The following is a 20,700-nucleotide window of genomic DNA, read 5'->3' on the forward strand; positions in this document are numbered from 1 at the left end:
AGCCTGGGTTTCCTCATTTTGTTTTTGCTGTGCTAGGCTCTCAAGCCTTCTCCAGCACACACACAGGTAAGGCCACACCGAGCTGCAGACAGACTGAAATAAGCTCCGTGTGGGAAGATTTATCTAGAAGAATGGCCAACAGTCACGTTCACACCTCCTTTGGAGTATAAACCCAACATAATATTGCCTTGCACTGCATAGCAAGATCTGCACAGTGCAAGCTCATAAGAATTGACCCTCTCCCTCAATGTGGAAATAGATATGCACAGCTTTTTGAATTGCACAAACTGGGTTTGGAATAAACTAAAAACAGTTTATTAGCTATAAAAGGTAAATTTTAAAGTGATTATAAAGGACAGCAAACAGAACAAAGCAAATTACTGAGCAAATAAAACAAAACACACAAACTAAGCTTAACACACTCAAGAAACAGGTCACAAAATGTAATTTCTCACCCTAAATGTTGTTTTAGGCAAGTTGCAGAGTTTCTGTGGCTTAGAGTTCCAGTTATTTCTCTTTACAAACTGGATCCCTGTCTCAGCCTGGACTCAACCCTGCCTTTCCCTTCAGGTGTTTTTAGCAGTCTTCCTTCCTGAGCAGGCAAAGGAGGAGAGTCCTGAATGCCTTCCTTCCCAGCCTTAAACAGAATTTACATAAGGCGGGAAGCCTTTGTTTCCAGTGGGAAAGTACCAGCAGTATCCAAAGTGGTATTTTGTACCAGGTGACTTTATAGAATCATAGATCATTAGAGCTGGAAGGGACCTCAGGAGATCATCTAGTTCAACCCTCTGCTCAAAGCAGGACCAATCCTCAAATGGCCTTCTCAAGGATTGAACTCACAACCCTGGGTTTAGCAGGCCAATGCTCAAACCACTGAGCTATTCCTCCCCCGTGACCCTACAGTATCAAAGCAACCAGGAAACAAGGTTTATTTGCAATGTCCACATGAAGGAACGGCAGGGAAGATGGGAAATCCACATCTTTGAAGATTAATTGTCTTTTCCTAACGGCCCATTAAGGGTGGTTGCTTACTGTCTGGTGGGCATTTCCCAAGTACACACATAGCTGTAATTGTTATAGGATGGATAAAAATCGATGATTTTAAAAACAAATAAATAAAAAAAGTCAGATTTTTTTTATTTAAATCAGATTTTTGAGGAAAAAAACTAACTAAAGATAGTATTAATTAAGATACATTGAAGTTCAAAGATATCATCATGGAATATGGATTATAAATTCTATAGTACAAGACAATATATTCATGTAATGTTTAAGAAAAGTTTTGTAAATGAGTTTCCAATAGTTCATGGACTAGAGACCCAATCTTGTGAGGTTACAGGGGATTCTGCATCGATTATTTAGGTTATTCTTTCCATCTACCCAATGGACTCAGTGCTCAGTCTAGAAGATACCATCAGAGATGCTAAGTTTTGCAATTCTCAAATTCTGGATTTGTGTCTCCAGAGACAACATGCTTGTTAACAGCAAAAACGGTTGTTGATTTTTTAAAAAAGTTTAACAAAAAAAATTTAACTATTTTAGTTAAAAACAATTTTAACAAAAACAAACCTGATTTTAAAAAATTTGAATGTTTAGCTGAATTCTAAAGTTCACATGCTTGTTTTGTTAAAATATTATGTTTGCTGTTGAAAAAAAATTCAGAATACATAATAATGTTGTTCTAGTTAAATAAAACAATTTAAATGTCTATCTGGTGATGTTCTCCTCCTAATTACAGCATGTCAAGAAAATCCTCCAAATATTAATGATTAACCTGTTGAACTGGAGATAGTTCACCTCCCAATGACTTCATAAATATCTGCTTCCTTACCTTTGGTAAATGAAATTACCAAACAATCATTCATTTTCTGATGTAGTTGTAAAACTAATCTGAAAAGTTTTCAAAATAAATCATTTTAAAAATGTATAGTGTGTACCTTTTAAAAATGAAACCTACATCTATCTCTGAGTTGTGAAGAATATGTACTAAGGTTATAACAACTAACAAGAATGCACTTTTATGTAGAAATCCATGATCAAATCGAGTCTTCCTGACTAGTGATTTAAATCAAATCCACCCTGTGAGCAACACATCTCTAAAAACAACAGTTATGAAAGGTAGGTAGGTAACTGTTTTTTCTTCTTGGAGTGCTTGCTCATGTCAATTCCATTCTAGGTGACTCGCAAACAGTATCAGTGGAGGCGGGCTCAGAGTTCATAGTCGTGCAGCTTGTAGCACACCTCTGCCAAAGCCGGCATCGTCTTGCACCTGCCGAGTCAGTGCATAGTGCGACATGAACATATGGACGGACAACCAGGTGGTGGCCCGACAGATCTCTTGGATCAGCACCTGTGCCAGGAAGGCTGCTTAAGACCCCTGCACCCTAGAGGAATGAGCCGTCACAATCGCTGGCGGGGGCACTTTTACCAGCTCATAGCAGTGGCAGATTCATGATCCAAGACAAAATTCTCTAGGTTGACACTGGGCAGCCCTTCATCCTGTCCGTGACTGCAACAAACAACTGCACTGATTTATGGAATGGCGTAGAAGTCCTGCGCCTGTCTGATGTCCAGTGTATGCAGCCTACGCTCCTCATCTGATGCATGAGGCTTCAGACAGAGGACCGGTAAGTAAATGTCCTGGCCCGTGTGGAACTAGGAAACAACTTTGGGCAGAAAAGCCGGATGCGTGAGCAGCTGGACCTTGTCCTTGTAGAAGACCATATAGGGCGGCTCTGACGTGAGCACCATGATCTTGGATACCCGCTATGCTGAAGTTATGATGTCCAAGAAGATAACCTACCAGGAAAGGAGCAGGAGGAAGCAGGCAGCTAGGGGTTCAAAAGGAGGGCCCATGAGCTTCGAGAGCACCAGATTCAGGTCCCACAGGTGAACAGGGTCTCGGACGTGTGGGTACAGGTGCTCTAGCCCTTTCAGGAATCATGCCATCATGGGATGGGCAAAGACAGACCTGCCCTGAAGCGGAAGGCGAAATGCAGAAGTGGCCGCCAGGTGCAACTTGACCACGCCGCTTCCCACAGTTCCCATTGGCCAGGAACAGCGAACCGCAGCCATTGGGAGTTGCAGGGGGTCATGCCTGCAGACAGTCAATGTAAACAAAATGTCTCATGGCCTGCCAGCGAATTACCCTGATGGGCCGCATGCCGAAGGCTGCTGACACCTGATCTAGGGGGTGCCTGCTGGGAACGTAGACAATTGCTAGCCACGTTTTGCAGGGGTCGCAGATGAAACCAGGCATGCCTGACCACGTACGTGCATGCTGCCATGGTGATGGGATGTCTCCTATGTGGGCAATGAGATCCACTATGGCCTGAAAGCGTGCTTCTGGAAGGAAGGCCCTGGCTCACATGGAATTGAGAACCACTCCAATAAACTCTATGCGCTGGTTCGGCGTTAACGTCTACTTTTCTGTGTTTATTAACATGCCCAGGTCACTGCAGGTGGAGCATACCAGATTGAGGCTTCTCCACATCTGTCCCAGAGACCTGCCCTTGATGAGCCAGTCATTGAGGTACAGAGGGATCTGGACCCTCTGACGCCTGAGGTAACCCACTACTGGCGCCACGCATTCCATGAACACCCTGGGGGCTGAAGACAGGCCAAAAGGTGGCACTGTGAACTAGAAGCAGCACCCTGCCACTAAGAAATGCAGGAACCATCTGTGTCCTGAGAATATGGAGACATGGAAGGAAGCGTGCTTTAAGTTGAGAGCGGCGTACCAGTCCCCCGGATCCAGGGAGGGGATAATGGAGGCCAGGGAGACCATTCAAGAAGTTGAAGTTCCACAAGACTTGTTTAGGCCACGCAGGTCCAGGATGGTTCTAAGGCCTCCCTTGGCCTTCGGGATTAGGAAGTATCAGGAATGGAATCCTCTTCCTTCCATGACCCAACAAACAGCCTCCACAGCCCCCTCAGTGCAGAAGCTTGTCAACCTTCTGAACCAGGAGTTGCTTGTGAGAGCGGTCCCTGAAGAGAGATGAGGAAGCCGGAGGGGTATCCACAAACGGCAGGGTATAACCCCGATCTACTATGTCCAGGACCCAGCAGTCAAAGATAACCCGTGACTGGGCCGAGCGTAGGGAGAAAGGCGGCTGAGGAAAGGACGGGCAGGATCTGGCCGGCTGACTGAGGAATCACTCTCGAGCGCACCCTCAAAATGATCGCTTTTGGCTCTCTGGATGCTTAGTGGGTCCAGGCTGGCATGGCGATTGAGAGGAAAAAGGGCAGCGATGGCTAAACCTGATGTCCCTTCTCCGTGCAGACTGCCAGGCTTGCCAAGGCCTCGACGGTTGTGGAGGCCAGAATGGCTTTCTGGCCGACTGAGGGGTATGCATGCCCAACAAGCGAAGGGTAGCATTAATGTCCTTCAACCCATGTAGCGTGGCATCAGTTTGAATGGAGAAAAGCCCAACTCCATCAAAGAGGAGGCCCTGCACTGAGCCTGCATCTCCTGGGAAAGGCCTGCCACTTGGAGCCAGGAGCTGCATCGCATACCACAGCCGATGCGACCATCCTCGCTGCCAAGTCCACCATGTCCCATGCCGTTTGCAGGGAGCATCTGGCTGCTGTGGTCCCTTCCTCTACCAGGGTACCAAACTCCTGAGCCTGACCCTGAGGAAGGGAGTACTGGAACTTCTGGATGCTGTCCCAGAGGTTAAAATTGTATCAGCTCAGCAGGACCTGATGGTTCATCACCCAGAAATGTAAGCTGCTGGTGAATAAATTTTTCTGTCAAATACATCAAGTTTCTTGGCTTCTTTGTTCTTGGGGATAGAGGTGGTTGGGATCTGCTTGTCCTTCTCAACAGCCACTGACACCACTAGTGAGGTAGGGGGAGGGTGGGTATACAAGTACTCGAAATCTTTGGCTGGCAAAAAGTACTTTTTCTCAGCCCATTTTGAGGTGAGTGGGATAGAGGATGAGGTTTGCCACAGAGCCTTAGCAATCTTGAGACCCCATCATGTACACGTAGATTGATCCAGGCGGGCTTGCAGGCTGAGAGGACATTGAAAAGGGAGTCCTCCTGCTCAGCCACCTTGTGCACTTCCAGCCCCAAGTTCTCGGCCACCTGCCTGAGAAGGGCTTGGTGTTCTTTAAAGTCATCTGGGCGGTTGGCCCTGGAAGGTCCTGCGACCGCCTCATCTGGGGAAGAAGAGGCGGCCCTTGCTATCGGTGGAGGCCCTGAGGGCTTGGCAGCCGCTGGAAAGGGAGGTTGAGGGGTGGGCACTGGATCCTCCACCTCAACCTCGGAGCGAGCTTCCAGTCCCGGTGCCAGTGGAGCAGTCGATCTTCACTCTGACGCGGCCACTGATGTGTGCTGAAAAGGGGGCATTGTCATCACCAGAATGCCCCATGCTCCCCATTACGGCCACTGTGTTGGCCACTGGCCTTGCTGCCACTGTGGTGCTGTGGACGGCAGAGCAGTTTCCGATGCCAAATCCCGTTGCAGAGACCGGGGCGATGGGCTGAACTGGGCTTCTGTTCCAGAGGAACCACTCTTCGGCAACCAGGGAGGAACCATCAACACCTGGGTCTGCTTGCTGGTCGTGGCTACCAGTAAGCGACGATTAGGCGCACGTGACCGATGGCAATATCAGGAAGAACCAGTGCTGGGAGATTGGCATGGGAGGGGAACAGTGCTGCAGAGACTGGTAACATGAGGGGGAGCAGTCTCATGGTGCCGGTGACCGGGACCGACATCTAGACACACATTGGCAATAGGGCGAACAGTGTCAGTCATAATATGGGGAGTGTCAACCCCATACTGGTGAACAACATCCAGGAAGAGAGTTTTGGCAACCTGCGGCGCAGTTGTGACCTGCCACGTGATTGCTTGTCCGGCGACCTACAGTGCTGTCCTGCCCCCGGAGAGGTCTTAACGGCTTGCTTGCCCTCTTGAGGAACCTTAGTGTGGTCCAGTGGAACCGGAGACATCATAGGAGTAGGTGGAGACCAGTGCTCTCTCTGTGCCTGGGTTTTGGATGCGACAGTGCAGGTAGCATGGTGGGTCCCATACCGCTCACCAGAGTCAGTCATGGACCTTTAAGAGGGCTAAGAGCCCCAGCCGCAGAGGCATACTCGCGCTATTCTGGAGAAGGTTGGTGGACAGGCCTGGTCCCTCAATCAGATGACCTCTGGGCCTCCTTGCTCAATACCAGTGAGCGCTTCTTCACTTTCTTCTTCAGTACTGGCAATGGCAAACAGTGCCGAGAGGAGCTGGGTGTCAGCGGCACACTGCACGCAGAGGCCAAAGTACTCGGCATGGCCTGCATAGAGGGCTCGGAAGCTGGGCAGAGAGCAGACTGCATCAGGAGTCCTAAGGCAAATGTCCTTCTCCTTCTGGGTGCGAGGCCAATAAATTCTTACAGATCCGGCAACGCTTCATGATGTGTGATTCCCCTAAGCATTTAAGGCAACTGTCGTGGGGGACACTCACAGGCATAGGACTGCCACAGACCGAGAAGGGCTTAAACTCCGGGAGCTCGAGCATGCCCTGCATGGGGCCAAGTCCCCACTGGGATCCTAGCTATCAGCCAGCTATGCACTTAACAACTACTTAACATGAACTACAATCGAACAAAGGCCCAGAGGCACAAAGTCCAATGGGAGAAACTGCTAGCTCCTGACAAGCAAGAGAGGTGCTCCAACTGACCACCACAGGTGATAAGAAGGAACTGAGAGAGCAGCACCTGATATACTGTGTCATGGATGCAGCGCACTAGAGGGCGCTAGAGCCAGCCCTATGGGTACCACTAAGGCAAAAATCTCCAACGTCCACACATGTGGGCTCGCACACATCTAGAATGGAAACGACATGAGCAAGCACTCAAAAAAGAACTTGTTTTACGGTAAATAGGGTTTTAATAACATCTCACTATACATAAGACCAGGACTAAGGAAGCAAGGTAACCTAGGGGGAAGAAAGCTCCACGTTCCAGCATGTAAACCACATAATGAAGCAAAAGGACTCTGGACAATCCAAGGGTCTCTGACCCCAACCTGGAGTGGTGAGAAAACAGAGGCAGGGAAATGTGTGTAGGGTTTGTTTTGTATAATTTGTACACTCTCTTGTGCTTTAAATAATTAAGGAAAAGAGCAAATGCGTTAGACTCCTGCAAAGTGTCTGTGTATGTTAAATTCTTCATAACTACTGCATGCCTCTGGAGACGAACTATTAAATCAGAAACTTCACATTTTCGGGGTGGAGCTCTGAGTGTGTGTGTTTAAGTCCAAGGGAGTCTAAGGTTCAATGCTGGGCCCAGAGGGACTAGGTAGTTAGACAGTGGGTCCCAGCTCTCAGAAGGCAGTACTAGATAAAAAGTCTGTACCCCAAGAGTGTGCCAAGGAACCCCAAGATTGGGGCAGTATCTGGATTTCATTCAGACTCCAGAGAGTTAAAACTCTCCAGGATCCAGGGACCAGAAGTTTGGATTCCCCTCATAGCAGTCTGTGGATGTCCAGCAAGGGGCAGTTGGCCAGAAATGTGACAAAATGGTAGAAGCATTTGGGATATGGGAGCATGTGAATCTTCTTAAAATACTTATGCAAAGGCCTACACATATTACTGCTCTTAAACTGAAAGCCAGGAGCTCGTCTATTAGCTAGTTTTAGATACAAGTTAAATCAAGCATAAATTACTAGCTGCTCATAAAATAGCAGCTTCTATTCGCTGGTGGTCAGGAGAAATCAAAAAGTTAGTGAAGGCAGGATGGGGCACCCACTCCAAACTGGGGCCCAGGAGGTCCTTTTTTTCCTGCTAGTATTTGCCTTGTTCACAGCAGTACCACACTGCTGACTCATAGTCCTTAAGTAATAAGCTCAGGTCTCTCTCCTCTGTCATTTTTAACTAAAAACCCCATAGTTTATAGCAGAAACTTCTGTTACTAGTCCCTAAGTGCACATGCTTATACTTTGTACTATAAAATTTCACCCTATTTCTATTACTCCAGTCCTCTAGGTCATCCAGTTCTTCCTGTACAATATTCTGATCCTCCTCCCTATTGTAATCGCCAAATTTCAGAAGCACAAGCCTGCTTTTTGTGCCAACATAATAAAATTATTTTAAAAGATTAGTTCCAAGACCGATCCTTAAGGAACTCCACCAGTAACCTCCCAGCAGTCAGACAGATCTCCTTTCAGTACAACCAGTTGTTCTCTGCCCTTTAGCCACTTCCATACCCATTTTACAATTCTTGTATTAACCCCCAGCTTCTCCATCTTAACTACTAATTTCCCAGCTTATATGGTATCAAATGCTCTGCTGAAATCCAGTCAGGGAAATGCAGGAGATCTAATCTTATCAAACAAACATCAAGTTAGTCTGGCATGATCTACTTTTGGTAAACCCATGTTGAATTTCATACACTTTTCCATTTAACTCCATGTATTTAATTATTATTTCCTTTAAGAAGCCCTCCAGTAGATTTCCACAAGCTTAAACCATATACAAAGCTTTACAAATTAATGAAAAATAAATTCTATAGAAAAGAGATATCAGGTTACTTTGACAGGATTACAAGTTTGGTTGATACAGGTAATAGTGTTGAAGTAATATTCTTAAACTTCTGTAAGGCATTAGACTGGGTACCGCACAATTTTTTGTACAAAAAGCTTGAACAATACAAAATCAACAGGGCACACATTAAAAGGATTAAAAACTAACGAACTGATAGGTCTCAAAACGTAACTGTAAAGAGGGAATCATCGTTGAGCAGGTGTGTTTCTCGGGGAGATAAATGAATTTACATTTGTGAAACACTCAAATACTACAGTGACAAGTCACAGAAAAGCTATGAGAAAATTAATAATTCTGTATTTAAAGCAAATTTTGAACAGCACACAGTAAATAACATATGGTGCCACACACTGACTAGGATAAAATACTCAATAAGCTGCTCACTCAGTAAGCCCCATCTACCCTGTGCACTGAATGAGGCAGAGGTTCTGTGGAAAAATATGTCTTTATATAATTAAAAATCTGTATCAAAATGCATATACACAAGAGAGATTAATATTAAAGTGGTATATGCAACCTTAATATTGGCATTTTCTAGCTTCTGATTGCTTTTGCTGACTCTGCAACTTAATGATCTTTCAATGTATTTTCTGTATGTAATCTTATACAGGGTCTCCTCCTGCATTCATCACTGTAGTATCTAAGTGCCTTTCAATAGTACATTAAGTGATGTAGTTAATATCTGTCACCTGTAGTTCATTCTCCCTTTCATACTCTCTCTCGGGGAAGAATTGTGTGCGCAATGTAGTTTTGTAGGCTATTTTCTGTTATATGTACACACTACTCTATGTTCATACTGAAGAAGGCAAGGTCAAAGAAGTCTACTTTGCACATGGAATAGTGGAGGGTCTATGGCTAGAATGTGCTTTACATGGTGTTTCAGACTCAAAGCATGGAATTTTCAGACGTACTCAATGTGTAAGCAGTATATGGCCAACACTGAGCAATGAACATGTGCTTAACACGAAAATCCCACCTCTAGTTTGTTACTAAAAGTTGTGAAAGAGGGTCTGGGATCCTGTCCAGGATTCATGACAAAAGGAAAAAATCTGCCTTTCAGGGGTTTAACAAAAAGCTTGACCGAAAACAGATACCAACAGACAATATGATCTCTGAAAGGTAGGTTTTGAAGTATTTTGTTAGGTCTCTGAAATGGAAGCTAATAATCACTACTGAGTCACTCTTCTGCAGGATAAGGCATGTACTTGTATGTTCCCCCATTTTGTGTGTGCACACGTATGTGTGTAGTTGTATCTGAAAAAAATTGGTTTGGAAAGCATGGATCACTTCCTTGGATCAAGTGGTATGGGGAAGAGAGGCTGAGGGAGGAAGGGAGACCTTTCTTTCTAGATAACAAGTGATGCTGACAGGCTCATCAGAGGAGTCAGAGACTGAATTGCTTTCACAGGTGGTAAGTTATTCACTTGATTTTTTTCTCTGAGGAAAAAAAAGCTGTATCTAGTTTAGTATATGAGAAGTATAAATCTAAATATGTTAGGCAAGCCATTTTTTAAAACTCCATTTTTTCTCTGTTTATAATAAATATTAGTTTTGCTAGAGTGCTGTTGTCTTGATAATTCCATCCAGATTTCCCTGGAGAAAAGAAAAACCCATATCCTCTAAGGCAGGGGTCAGCAACCTTTCAGAAGTGCTGTGCCGAGTCTTCATTTATTCACTCTAATTTAAGGTTTTGCGTGCCAGTAATACATTTTAACGTTTTTAGAAGGTCTCTTTCTACAAGTCTATAATATATAACTAAACTATTGTTGTATATAAAGTAAACAAGGTTTTTAAAATGTTTAAGCAGCTTCATTTAAAATTAAATTAAAATGCAGAGCCCCCTAGACTGGTGGCCAGGACCCGTCCAGTGTGAGTGCCACTGAAAATCAGCACGTGTGCAGCCTTTGGCATGCATGCCATAGGTTGCCTACCCCTGCTCTAAGGGGAGGTGCTAAATGGTAGGATTTCTGGAACCTTCATACCCAACTCAGTTATGGGCACAGATGGAGGTAACCTATCCCAGTGAATGGTGCTGTCGTTAGCCTGCAGTAAGCCAACACAAGGACACAGCACAAAGGCCATCACTTTTACTCCAGTGTTCACTTGAATGGGGAACAAATACTGTAATATATATATATATATATATATATGTTTCTCGGGGAGATACACACATATATATATACACACACACACACACACACACACACGCATATATATTTAAGCTGTCAACTGATTAAAAAAATTAGTCGTGATTAATCACGCAATTAAAAAATTAGTCACGATTAATCGCACTGTTAAACAATAATAGAATACCATATATTTAAATATTTTGGATTTTTTTACATTTTCAAATATATCGATTTCAATTATAACAGACTACAAGGTAACAGTGCTCATTTTATATTTAGTTTTGGTTACAAATATTTGCACTGTAAAAAACAAAAGAAATTGTATTTTTCAATTCACCTAATACAAGTACTGTAGTGCAGTCTCTATCATGAAAGTTGAACTTACAAATGCAGAATTATGTACAAAAAAATACTTCTTTAAAAAATAAAACCGTGTAAAACTTTAGAGTCTACAAGTCCACTCAGTCCTATTTCTTGTTCAGCCAATTGATCAGACAAACAAGTTTGTTTACATTTGTAGGAGATAATGCTGCCTGCTTCCTGTTCACATCACCTGAAAGTAAGAACTTGTTTTCACATGACATTGTTGTATTTGGTGTCGCAAGTTATGAATCTTTAGCGCATCTGTCATGTAAATATGTCCCTTCATGCTTCAACCACCATTCCAGAGCACATGCATCCATTCTGATGACGGGTTCAGCTCAACAACAATCCAAAGCAGTGTGGACTGATGCATGTGCATTTTCATCATCTGGGTCAGATGACACCAGCAGAAGGTTGATATTCTCTTTTGGTGGTTCAGATTCTGTAGTTTCCACATCGGAGTGTTCCTCTTTTACAGCTTTTGGAAGCATGCTCCACACCTCATCCCTCTCAGATTTTGGATGGCACTTCAGATTCTTAAACTTTGGGTTGAATGCTGTAGCTATCTTTAGAAATCTCACATCGGTGCCTTCTTTGCTTTTTGTCAAATCTGCAGCAAAAGTGCTCTTAAAATGAACATGGGCTTAATCATCATCCGAGACTACCATAACATGAAATATATGGCAGAATATGGGTAAAATAGAGCCAGAGACAAACAATTCTTCCACAAGAAGTTCAGTCACCAATTTAATTAACACATTATTTCTTTAACAAGTGTCGTCAGCACGGAAGCACATCCTCTGGAATGATGGCTGAAGCATGAAGGGGCATGTTTACCATATCTGGCACGTAAATACCTTGCAATGCCAGCTACAAAAGTCCCATCCGAACACCTGTTCTCACTTTCTGGTGACATTGTGAATAAGAAGTGGGCAGCATTATCTCCCGTAAATGTAAACAACATTATCTGTCTTAGCAAATGGCAGAACGAGAAGTAAGATTGAGTGGACTTGTAGGCTCTGAAGTTTTGCATTGTTTTGTTTTTGAGTGCCATGTTGTAACCAAAAAAGGCTACATTTGCAAGTTGCACTTTCATGATAGAGATTGCACTACAGTACTTGTATGAGGTGAACTGAAAATATGGTTTCTTTTATCATTTTTACAGCGCAAATATTTGTAATAAAAATAATAATATAAAGTGAGCAGTGTACACTTTGTATTCTGCGTTGTAACTGACATCAATATATTTGAAAACGTAGAACATCCAAAAATATTTAATACATTTCAATTGGTATTCTATTATTCAACAATGCAATTAAAACTGCGATTAATCACAATTAATTTTTTTAGTTAATCGCGTAAGTTAACTATAATTAATCAACAGCCCAGATAGATAGATAGATGAGGTAGAAGAAATCTGATTTTTAAATGAGCAGCATGTTATTCTAAATATAGTACATGTACTCAGAAATACTGTATTGAATGCATATTAAAAACTGATGTATACATATAAGTAATTTATTCTCTGAACATATTAAGGAGGAATCAAGCTGATCACTAGAGTTGTTCAGCCTATGTCTACAAGGATTTCTAAATAATAAAACAAAAAAACAATTAAAATCAGGTACAAGATTATTATTTTGGTTATAATTTGCCTTTACTTCCCTTCCTATTTCAATTTTTTTTTCCACTCATTTTTTGGATCATTAAAGACTGCTTTTTATAAATTAATGTATTCATAAATTTAAGGCCAGAAGGGACCAGTTCGACCTACCACACAACTTGCGACATACATTTTCACCTAGTTATTACTGCATCAAGCTCAATAAGTTGTGATTGAACTAGAGTATATCAATCAACTGTAAAAGCTGCTTTGACTATTTAAACATTTTATGAAATTGTAGCTCATGAGACTCTTAAATCAGACTTGCCAAATTTCCATGACGACATCCAAACTAAAGCCTATTTAATATGTATGTTATTTAAGTAACTAATAAATTTGGAAATGTGTGGTGCGTATGTACAGAGAGGCAGTGTGTGCTGCATTTAGAGTAGAGGACTGGGAGTCAAGGGTGCTGAGCTCCATTTCCAACTCTGCCAGTGACTCACTGTGCAGCCTAGAGCAAGTCATTTCTCTATACCTCAGTTTACTCATCAACAAAATGGATATAATACTATTTACCTCAGAATAATTTTGTGAGAACAAATGCTTATAAGAAACTGGATTAAAATACAGTACGCAAACCATGATCAGAGCAGGACAAGAACACATATAAGTAAAAACACCTGCAGCTGCTGGTGCATTGTCTACACAAGATCTCCTGTTATTGCTACCATTGCTGTAGATGCACCAGTGGTAATTTAGGGAGAAATTTTAGGGTAGATCAGGTTTAGTTGCACTAAGGGTAGAAATCCCCAGCACAAAATAAAATTGTTCAAGAAGTGAACAGGCTTAGGAAAAAAAAGCATTGATTCAGTATTTTGTTTTTAAAAGCCTGAAGAATTACAGGGATTTTAATAAGGGGAAAAGTTAAACCACATTTCATGACAGCCAAAATTGTCCCCTCAATTTCAGCTCCATGTCAGCCATTATTTAACATTTAAAACCTAATGTTAGGGGAACTGATATTTACTAAGTAGAAAAGATCCAAAAAAATATGCCTGAAGCTACGATTTTGTCACACACAATTTAGTCAATTTCATAGCACAGGTGCTGGGAAAAAAATCCATAGTCATGGAAAGTCCATAACCGAGGGCTGTGGGACAGAAGAGCAAACTCACTATACTCTCACCTCATAGTGGCAGCTCCTGTCTCATGGGCTGGACCCGTCTCCCCGCTCCAAGCATTGTAACTCTGCGCACTAGGTTGCCACACCACTCAGGTTTGGCACATCCGCCCCTCTGTCTTCATCTACAGATAGGAAGACATGCCGAACCTGAGTGGCGCTGTCACCACGTGGGCCAGGTTGCAATGCCCAGAGCAGAGAACTGGGATCACAGGAGTGACCACGGTGGGGGTCACAAACTTTATTAAAATTCACAATTACTGTGAACACCATCAGCACATCACCAAAATTCTAGCCACAGTTATGATTGTGACAGAAAAAAAAATTGTTTCTACCATATGTGATACCACAAGTAGATTTTCCAAAATGTCAAACAGATAAAGAATAAACAAACCAAAAATTAAGGCCACTTGTCCTAAATTACTGTACTTTGGACCTATGAATAAAAATTTGCAGATAGTTTTTCAAATAATAACCTAAATACTTTCAGTAGGGTGCAAATAGTCTGTTGAGCAGACAACAGTTCATTTTCCCTCTTATGATTATTTCTTTCATTAATCACCAGAGATAATACCTTGAATTAGTACAGAAAATACGTGTGTGTGTGTGTGTGTGTGTGTGTGTGTGTGTGTGTAAAAATCTGATCCTTGGTCTTCTCACAACTGTACTGCTGAACAATAATCTACCAGTGTACATAATAGGCATACTTATCAATTAATACACTTTCTACTATCTTAAAATCACAGTGCTATCTAATAAGATATTCCAGATTCCTTCCTACATTAAGAGTAAAAATACAGCTTTTCCCTCTTCCCCTCCCCCTCAGTTTCCCTGTATCAACTTGGACAATTTCATTCTGGCTATCTATAGTCAATGACAGTGTTTCAATAACTTATACACTGTTAATTTATACAGTATCCAAGTTCTTCCCTCATTAAGTAGTAAAAATGTTAACTTCATGCCTAGATTTGAAGAAAAATCTTAAATAAAATAAATTAGCATGGATTTTTTGGGCAGGGATGCTTCAATAATAAAATTATATCTCCATTTTTAACTTCAACCTCTCCACCCCACCCCACTAATAAACACACACACAAAAAAATCAATCAATTATAAAAACAGTGCTGCTCTTTTGTCAACCGCCAATTAATATCAACAAAACAGGCTTTTTGAGGGGGGCGATAAATGCTAGATACACACTATTTTTCAACAGACTGGCAGAGAAGATTTAGATTAGAGTGAAAGGTCTGCAAGCAAAGATATTAAATATCCACTTCAAAATAGATTTAAGACATTATAATTTTCAAACTCAACCTAAGAACCTTATTTTCCCAGGCTATTTGTGATGCTTTTGTGATATTTCACCTGCATATAACAAAAATAGATTTCCACAAGCTCTGCATTACAAGCTGCTAAAATTCAAATCAATTGAGAATCATGGAATGGTCTATACAAACTTACCAGCTCCACAGATCCATAATGCTTTCTGCTGAACTCGCCCCGTCTACAGCCCAAGTCTTCGGAGACAGAACTGGAACAGAAATGCTTCATCAGTAGACATAGTTAACTGGCTCTAAAGCTCCTGCAATATTCAGCTACCATTGACAAAAATCATTCCTGCTGAACAAGGTTTGCGGTGCATAAGCTCATCACTGCAGGGAACCCTCCTTACAACATGCACAACCTCTAGCAGCCATTGCAGTCTAGATTTCATATTACTCTGAAAGAGAATGAAATGCCTGAGCTTGATCGGAAGGAAAAACCATTATTAAATTAAATATTTAGTCATTATGTGATCAACTGAGAGTTCCAGGGTGGTTGGTGATTATAAATTGCATTCGAGATCTCTGCCTAACCTAAGGAAAAAAAACCCTGCGGTAAACTTAATGCACAGAACAGGACAGCCTACATGAGCTATATTTGCTAACACGCAGTATGCTGTAATTAACTTTCTTACAGGAGAATCTCTATTTGTCCTAAATACTCAAAGAAAAGAAAAATACAATGATTTTACTTCTGAAGTTTTAAAAAAAAAAACAGTAATTAATTTATAGTTTCCTCCTCCACTAGGTTTTAGTGACAAAAAATAAAATTCTCACTTAGAATAAATGGAAGTCTAGCCCCAAGTTAAATGTGTGTGGGTGCATACGTGCATTCAAACATAGTGATTTCGTATGTGTATAACGTATATCATCAATTTATGGGTTTGGTGTACCTAGAACAAGGGGCAAATACATTTTTCTTTCTCAATACCTATAGTACATGTTGGTCCCACCTATATAGTGGTGATATCCATGTTATAAATACACCTCCACCTCGATATAACGCTTCCTCGGGAGCCAAAAAATCTTACCACGTTATAGGTGAAACCGTGTTATATTGAACTTGATTTGATCCGCCGGAGCGCGCACACCTCCCCCCTTGGAGTGCTGCTTTACCGTGTTATATCCAAGTTTGTGTTATATCGGGTGGCGTTATATCAGGGTAGAGATATACCATCTAAAAAAAGGCAAGGCTGAAATTTAGTATAAACCTTTCACTGCCTGACCTGCACTGTCTACTAGTCAATCTCCCCAGCATTTTTCCTGACAACCCAAACCTAACACTAGCTTCCAACAGTCACTATTATAAAGATTTCTTCAACTTGCTAAAAAAATATTTTCCTCAAAAAATTGCTTTGATGTAACATGGGCAACCATCAGTCACAGACCAAGAACAGATATCCTGTTAGATATCTTTGAAAACATCAATGGTAGAAACTGCAGCTTTAACTGTATGGAAGGAGAATTTCTTAGCTTTCAGTAAGACTCAGAGCACTTGCTTCAGCCCTACAGAACCCAAAGCTATCAACATTTAAAATTACAATTTTTAACATAGAAAAGCTATTTTTGGTTGTATTTACAGATATTTAAAATGCCTTAGTTATTCTTTTCTTTTCTTTTTACTTCTGTGTGGTTGGACTCAAGGCAGCATAAATGTAGGTGGAAAAATACAAATGAAACAGCTCTAATAAAAGTTTTAAAACTTGACAAAATAATTCTAAAATACTTTCTCTCAAATATAAGGATTATACAGAAAATACAATGAAGCGTTACTGGTACTCATTTGAGATGACCCGCATTATACAAGTATCTAAGCTGCTGATGGGTAGAGTTGCCATCCCAAAGTCATGCTAACACAACCTTCACATTACACCACTCCATCATCTAGTCTATATCTATTCATCCACCACCTACTTATATAAATCACACACACACCCCAGACAGAAAAAAACCCACTATATTCTTTAGTGAAATATGGAAAACTGGATAAGAGAACTGAGTTCTAGGGACATAATTCAGATCTTGGATAGGATTTTCAAAAACACATACATCATGTTTAAAAGTGAGATTTACACACTTTTTAAATGTTTACTACTTACCACACAAATGAATATAAACAGATTATCCCACATGCCATGATTATACTGTATTATATTACATATAACTAAGGTTTTAAAATAAATTACAGTAGATTCCACTTTATAGCAATACTGATAATAGCAACTTCCAATTATGGCAATACACTGTCAAGAACCAATCCCATCCTATTATCAATGCTAATAGGATTCAGTTACTGGCCGCTTATTAGCAACTTTTTTTAGAGGAGAGTTCCTACCTGTAATCAATTTCCTGGCTCTAAGAACACATAGCTCAACACTTCTGCTGAGTACCATAGCCTCCAAATGCTTGGACCAATCTTTCACCAATAAAGTTTGGGTTCTGGAACCCCTATGTGTGCCCAGTGCTAGGCAAGTGCATGTGGCCAAAAAATTTGGTATCTCAAAGTCAACTGTTTGACCGATTCTGAAGAACAGCCCTAACATTTTACAGGAGCATAGAAGCAGCACAAACCAAGGCTGCAAGCATCAACACAATGGAAAGGAGGCAGACATCAGTGAAACCCTGTAACTCTGGTTTCAGTATAAGCTTGGCCAAGGTGCTCGACTCTCCAAACCAAAGTAGAAATAAGCTAGTCAGCTAGCAGCAGAGCAGCGGAAGGAGTTCAACCCTTCAGATGGCTGGCTCATTCAATGGAAAGCCCAGCACATTGTCATTCAACATAAAGAGCATAGCGAGAAACAAGACACTGATCTTCTGGTGGCTTCTGAATGGAGGATGGACATCTTACCCAGCATTCTAGAGAAGTTCCAGCCACGTGACATCTTGAGTGCTGATGAACCTGGTCTCTTCTACTGGGCTTTCCCAACAGAGGCTGTAGCATGATGAAAGAAGGGTTTGCAGGAGGGGGAAGAAAAAAAAATAAAGCTATGGACCACATTTCATTGGTGTGTTGTGCAAACATGGACGGAATGGAGAAATCCAATCTTACAGTGGTTGAAAAGAGCAAGTGGCCTCATTGTTTCCCAAGGACCACTCAAAGCTGCCATGATCTACCAAAGCTCTACAAATGCCTGGATGCACATCTGTTGTTTGAAGAGTGACTAAATTGCCCGGCTCATTCACTTTAAGTAGAGCTATCGCACGTGTTAAAATTCTTCCCTCCAAACACAAACTTAGTCACGCACCCATTGGACATGAGTGTCATTAAAAACTTCAATGGTCTCTACTGTGATCATCCTACTGCAAGCATCATCACATCTCTTGATGCTGACTCACACTTACAAGCATTGGATGTTGACAAAGAACAATTCTGATTGATGTATTTCATCTTGTTAAGAAGTCATGGGTCATTGTTCTCCCCAAGACTGCTGCAAACCCTCCCTTTCTACAGCAGTTTTCAACAGCAACTGAAAGTGCTGACCTGGTGGACATCAATGTGCTGGCCAATGCATCAGTTCCAGAAACTCTAAAAGCACATGAATTTGAGGCCATTGTTGAATATGACAGTCATTTGCAGATGGAAGGTGAGCTCATTGATGCAGAATTTCTAGAGACAATAGAGGCTGTGAAACACCTACAGGCTTCTGAGTCACAAGACAATAGTGCATTGGATGATGAACCTGAAGAGCTTTCGCTTATAGAACAGCTACATGCAGTGGACATTTTCCACAAGATATGATAGAATCGTGGCTTTGAGAATTGCTATGAGGCTGCATGCAAGACTGAGATGGATTTATAAGTGGAAGCGGCCAACCATAAAAAGCAGACAGACAAATTTTATTCTTGAAAACTTTTATTTTACATTTTAAACAAAAAATGCTTTACTCTGTGTGACACATGAGGAGCACTAACTGTAAGTATGTACTGTTCACCTTACCAAGACATTATACTATAAATGTTGTGTGTGTGTTCTTTGGTGCTTTTGAAAAAAAAATTGTTATAAAATTGTGTGGCATTAGTCTTTGTGACTCATAGGAAGACGAGATTTCTAAAGTTTGCTCAAAGCTTCATGGTACGCTATATAATGTATCCATTTGTGTGTGTCAACTTTGGTTTTTCTTCTTGAGAACATTGTATCAAACTAAAAGTTAATGAAAAATTTCACTTTGCAATGTATCCCACATATCTGTCTGAAGTACTTATGTGTGACACAGAGAAGTACTGTTATCCCCATTTTACTTGAGGCACAGATCAGTTTGCCCAAGATCATAGGAACTATGTGGTAGGGCAGGGAATTGAACCCAGGTCTTCTAAGTCCTAAGCTAGCTTCCTCACCTCAGCCCTGCTGTATGGATAGTGATCTCAAAGGCCTAAGGAGTTAAACGTGTTATAAACTCTTTTCACTGTCCAACATTAAACAGAGATAGATAGGTTTGGTGTTAGTTTTAAATAGTTTCGGGTTTACTCAAACCTCCAAAATCATTCATATTAACAGTATATTGATTAAAACAAAAACAACAACAAAAAAGAAAAAGAAAGAACAAGAAATTAAAACAAGCATTTATATTGAAACTGAGTGATTATGCAAAATAAATTTCAGACCTTACCAAAGTCTCTCTCCTTTTGGAGTCAAAGTATCAGACTCTCCCATTTTCAGAACAACTTTTCTCTGATGAAAAAAGGAAAAAGTTAATTTTACTCTCAGTCCTAATCTGAAGGAGATTCATTTGTCCTGTTTTTAAGAAACAGACTCGAGGTCGAGGAGAAACAGGACAGAAAAGGAAACACTGGACCACTGGTTAGTTACGAGTGGATGCTTGGCTGGCCAGTCAACCATGACACCTGCTCTTTAAAGCTTGGTTAGTTATGATCTGGTCAGGGCCATCATCTGGCTGGATCCTTACACATGACAGTAATGATGAATGCAGTATAGCTGACTTCAGGATTTGATGAAAAGCCAAGAGAGTAAGATAGGACAGGAGGAAAGAAACAGTGGGGAAGAAAACAACACAGCAAGGGAAGGGAATACAATATAGGATCTTATAAGCTTTTGTAGTGCTGGTAATTAGCTATCTCCACTGGAGGTCTGAGGACTGGATGCCATGATAATCTGATGATTTTTCAGCCCTTACAGATGAAAACAACATTCCTTAAACAAGAGCAAGGCCAACCAGCATTCGTCTCAGGAGGAAAGTCTTTTAGATGAGCCAAGATGAGTTGCAATGCTGGCAGATGAGCTGAGGGAAGATTGTTTCCCCTTCAAAATCTCTTTTTAAGAGCCACAGAAAGTAGTAAAAGTGGGTGGCATATTTTAGCCTCGTTATTTTGTCCAATTAAATCAATTTCTATAAGCCAAAATTGGGAGAAGTAACTTTGTTCCCACATTTTCTTGTTTACCAAGTATGACCTCCCCACAGTCGTTAACTTATATCAATAGGTCATTTTGTTTGGACAGACAGTTTTTCTCTCTGGCTTCCTTGCATCTATTATAACATTCACTGTCGTAAACAACTTAACCTATTTTTCATCGTTATTGTAACATCTTATGAACTTTCATATACCTT

General features: G+C 41.3%; 1 protein-coding gene across 2 annotated transcripts in view; it reads right to left on the bottom strand.

The window, feature by feature from the left end:
- Positions 1-20,700, bottom strand: part of GARNL3 (GTPase activating Rap/RanGAP domain like 3) — a 209,217-nt gene that overhangs the window by 142,346 nt on the left and 46,171 nt on the right. Inside the window, exons 1-2 of one of the 2 annotated variants that reach the window (XM_050926716.1) lie at positions 19,744-19,801; positions 15,276-15,345 (exon numbers count right to left, since the gene is read on the bottom strand). In XM_050926716.1, coding sequence (XP_050782673.1) covers positions 15,276-15,345; positions 19,744-19,787 — 114 coding nt within the window. In that variant the 5' untranslated portion in view covers positions 19,788-19,801. Of the gene's footprint in view, positions 1-15,275; positions 15,346-19,743; positions 19,802-20,700 lie in introns of those variants that run through there. The other variant, XM_050926719.1, reaches the window with a different exon arrangement.

Source organism: Gopherus flavomarginatus, chromosome 17, assembly GCF_025201925.1.
Source record: "Gopherus flavomarginatus isolate rGopFla2 chromosome 17, rGopFla2.mat.asm, whole genome shotgun sequence".
Classification (NCBI taxonomy): domain Eukaryota; kingdom Metazoa; phylum Chordata; order Testudines; family Testudinidae; genus Gopherus; species Gopherus flavomarginatus.